Source organism: Anastrepha obliqua, chromosome 1, assembly GCF_027943255.1.
Source record: "Anastrepha obliqua isolate idAnaObli1 chromosome 1, idAnaObli1_1.0, whole genome shotgun sequence".
Taxonomy (NCBI): domain Eukaryota; kingdom Metazoa; phylum Arthropoda; class Insecta; order Diptera; family Tephritidae; genus Anastrepha; species Anastrepha obliqua.
The window spans coordinates 126,495,015-126,499,053 of NC_072892.1; the positions used below are offsets into that span (position 1 = coordinate 126,495,015).

Below are 4,039 nucleotides of genomic sequence, written 5' to 3' on the forward strand. Positions count from 1 at the left end.
TGTCAGTCGTTCCGGACGTCAAACTCAAAAGTGGTTCCGGTGGTTTTTCGAGTGATGGCAGAGACACTTTTCCACTGCAGCAACACATACCTGCTGTTTCGTTTTTAAATTTCCGAGCATGACAATGAGAACAAATCACGTCCATATAACCAATGTTAATTTTTGGATGTAAACTGTAGTCCACAGTATGATCGTAAGTAAATGCTTTATTGTGCAAGTCAAAATTCAAACCTCTACGCGATACAAGTTGTGCTGCACGGTCATTTTCCATTCGAATATTGCGATGCTGTTCAGTTTCATTATTTCTAAATTCTCTTCTTCGCTCTCGATCCTGATAAAGTCTATCTTCATGCTCTTCTTCTGTTTCATTTCTTGTCAAATCCATCCACCTGTCTCGCATGTCTGAAAGTCGATTTTCGCGATGTTCTTCAGTCTCAGCGTCTCTTAAACGCTCCATTCGTTTTGCTGCAGGAGTTTTTCTTGATAATGAAGGTTTTCTTTTTCGAGGCATTCTACAAAAAATTACGTAAAAAGTTGATTTTGATTTCCTTTAATTATTTACCTTTCAAACTATCGAACACGAATTTCCGTGACGTTTTATTTGACAGCAAACGATTTATAAAACAAAAACACATCAATGATATCATTATATATATGTATGTATTTTTTTCGAATTCATAAATATAATTAATGATAAATTTTTTGAAAAATATTAATGAAAGACTCTAAATAAGTATTCATGTCAACGAAATAGCCGGAATTAAAATTTTTTAAATTTGCGATTAAAACCGTGCCCTAGACGTTCCTCGAGCAAAAATGAATAAGTGTGTGAAAATTCATGCGATTCCATGTAGTAGTTCGCGAGTTTTAAGCGAATATAGGGACAGATTTTCACATTTATATATATAGATATATATATATGTAGATGACTAAAACTTGCTTCTCCCAGTTTCTTTATTTGGTACTTAGAAGCTGATTTTTCGAATGATTAGCGCATGGTGAGTGGAGGTATCAGGAGCAGAAGGGTTACCTAAGTTTCGTTTGTTGTTTTATTTATTTAAGCGTTAAAGCACGCGGAACCTGTTAGCGCACACCATGCAATGTCAAATACGCGTAAGATACATTGAGGCTAATGGTTCGCACCCTGACCAACGTATCGTAGTCCCTTACCGCAACCCATAGAGAAGACAAAATTGAGCAAAACTTATCCCGTAGTGAACAACTGCGTTCTTTTAGTTACACAATTACGCAATACATCGGTTTGTGTGTGTTTGTGTTCGGTTGTATCGACACGGTGTTGTCATTGATATTTTTGCATACACACTTTTTCACACATCCGCGTTATCAGTTACAATTTTTCATTGTTTAATAAACCAAAGCCAAAAACCAACGAATGCAAATAGTTCATTTATCTATAATTAACATTATTCAAAATTGTTTTTAATTTTATTTTGTAAAAATTATAATTTTTCTAATTTTATTTTGTAAATGATTTCGAAATGTACTGTTTGGCAGCACTGTCTGGTGAGAGAGCAATCAGCCGACACTTTTCTACGCAAACAATCCAAAATCCCAAGTCAACGATCTACAATACTACAGAACGGTGGTGATTTTTCATTTACCTGGGGCTCTCATTAGTTTCATCGTGTCAGCTGAAAAAACGAACTAGAAGTTGTCATTACTTTTTTGAATTGAGTTAAATACGTTAGTAGGTACTGCCGAGCGGATAAGATCATGTCGTTGGTGCTCTCTGGTGAAAATTTGGATCCTGATGACCCTAGAAGCAGCGAGGTGTTTTTTACGACAGATAAAAAGGCGTACACAGAGGACAACGTATTGATTTACAATATTATCGTATACAACATTCCAAGATGGGTAAGAGCTATAATTTTATTATTATTTTTAATGGAATTTTCTAAATTTTGAATATCATGTGTTGCTGCAGTTGAAGGATGACCACATATTTCGTTATTTTTCAAAGTTTGGCGTGATTTCGGAATTACGACTAGTGGATGAGAAAGAGAGATGTTGTCGTTTTTCGCCGACCGTAGGATTTGTGAACTTTGTGGAACCAGAAAGTGCTTACAGGTAAAATACTTGAGTTTATTTTATAATATACCTCCTGATTTCTCATACAATATTTAGAGTACTGCAGAAATGTATGCATTGTATACGATATTCATTTATTGAGGTTAAAACTGACAATAGTTGGAATCAGCCTGATGCCGAAAAGGCATATAGCCAAAAGAAACGTGGAGCCCAACAAAGGAAAGCTGAAGCTTTGAACGTTGATACGAACTTTACTGTCCTGAATGTGCTATCGCTAAATGATGATTGCTTAGAGATTATTTGTGGTCTATTGGGGCTACGAGATCAAATACGTTTTGCGCGAGTATGCAATCGTTTTGAAGAAATATTCAAAATGTTATCCAGGCGCGCATATAAAAGGTTCGAATTTCGTAAACTCTTAGGAATGACATTTTGGGAGATACGCGACTTCTTCCATTTCGCCGGCAAGAATATTGAAAAAACGACGGGCGGTATACCATTTAAACATCGTCAACACATTATACAACTTATTAGAACGTGCTGCGTCAACTTAAAACGAATCACATTATATTATTGTGAAATAAAGCCCGATTGTCTGAAGAAATTATTTCGTAGTTTCCCTCTATTACGGGAGTTAAATGTAACTAGTTGCGATTTACATGACCTCTCAATACAATCTCTGCAATATTTGACTCAATTAGAGAGCCTGACACTCTCCGATAACTGGGAGATAACAGGTAAAACGTCTTATGACGAAAAACTTGCCTTTAAAGTATGAATACATACATAAATATTTACATTTTCTTTGTTTCCAGGCAAATTTATTAAATCGTTGGTGCAGCTGAAGGTTTTAAATTTGTGTGGTTGTAAAAATATTAAAACTTCCCATTTGATTGAAATGTGCCGTTCCATGCCAAACTTAAAATCGCTTGACATACGGCGCTGTGAACGGCTATCGCCAATCTTTTACGACAGCATGGCAGAACATTGTCCGCAACTCGAAATATTGAAAATATCTTGCCCAGATTTTCCATATGAGCATGTATCATTATTACCTCGACTGAAACACATTGAATTGCTACTCGACACATCTTTTTCGGTATCCCATACACAGATTTTTTTCAAATTGGTCGAAAATAAGTCGCAGCAATTAGAAACCTTAAAAATCTATGGCAAAAATTCAATCAATCCGCAAGAAATAAGTTTCATATCAAAATTGAAAAAACTGAAATCAATATATTTTGGAAATAATCAAGCAATCGACGCTAACGCGCTTCAAAAACTTTACCAATTAGAGCAACTTGAAGAGCTGTTTATCAGAAACAGTTGGAATTTAACAAATGAAGCTCTGATAAAACTGTTGCGAAGTTACAAGCATCTGCGTCACTTAAATATAGAATATTGCAGACAAATTACTTGTGAATTCGTCTTAGAAGCCATAAATATATTAAAAGACCGTAAAGACGGATCTCAACTTCCGTTCGTTCTTTTTGTATACAGAACATCTATAGATAAATATGGAATGTCAGAGGTGTGTTTGAAGAATACTGACTATTGACAATAGCGGTAATTTTCGTATCTTTTAACTTTTTCCTTTCATGCAGTGTCAGAAATACATGGAGGCTAAGAAAGAGTCACTTATCAAAATAGTGTTCGAACCATTAATTGTTGAAGACGATCCTGAAGACGATCTTTACGGAACTTGTGACAGCTGGCTTTTTGAAGAATCGATTGGTCCCTTGGACATGGAAGAAAATGACGGTAATTAATTTTCCAATGAAATCTGTGTCTGCATCTAATCGTATGACATAGTAGCATAAGTTAATTTAATTTTAAACAATTATAAAATAAAATTATAATAAAATATATAAGTAGTGACGATAATACTAAAATAGTACACGCTATTAAAAAAATAATTTCATTTTTATCGTAAGTCGACTTATGCTGGAACAGTCACCGGACGTACGTAGTCCCCTACCGCAGCCCCTAG

The 4,039-nt window shown here is 35.1% G+C and overlaps 1 protein-coding gene across 1 annotated transcript; it reads left to right on the top strand.

The window, feature by feature from the left end:
• The first annotated feature begins 1,481 nt into the window (after positions 1-1,481).
• LOC129237168 (dynein regulatory complex subunit 6-like) lies at positions 1,482-3,818 on the top strand. The gene is made up of 5 exons (XM_054871676.1): positions 1,482-1,875; positions 1,946-2,088; positions 2,146-2,786; positions 2,865-3,580; positions 3,654-3,818. The coding sequence occupies exons 1-5, from the start codon at positions 1,735-1,737 to the stop codon at positions 3,816-3,818; spliced, it is 1,806 nt and encodes a 601-aa protein (XP_054727651.1). The 5' UTR covers positions 1,482-1,734.
• Positions 3,819-4,039: the final 221 nt, after the last annotated feature.

What these genes read in the sequence shown, in the direction of transcription:
- LOC129237168 (XM_054871676.1), top strand. Translation starts at nt 1,735, where the DNA reads ATGTCGTTGGTGCTCTCTGGTGAAAATTTGGATCCTGATGACCCTAGA. An exon ending in TATACAACATTCCAAGATGG is followed by an intron (nt 1,876 to 1,945) that starts GTAAGAGCTATA and finishes GTGTTGCTGCAG; the next exon opens with TTGAAGGATGACCACATATT. An exon ending in ATAAATATGGAATGTCAGAG is followed by an intron (nt 3,581 to 3,653) that starts GTGTGTTTGAAG and finishes CCTTTCATGCAG; the next exon opens with TGTCAGAAATACATGGAGGC.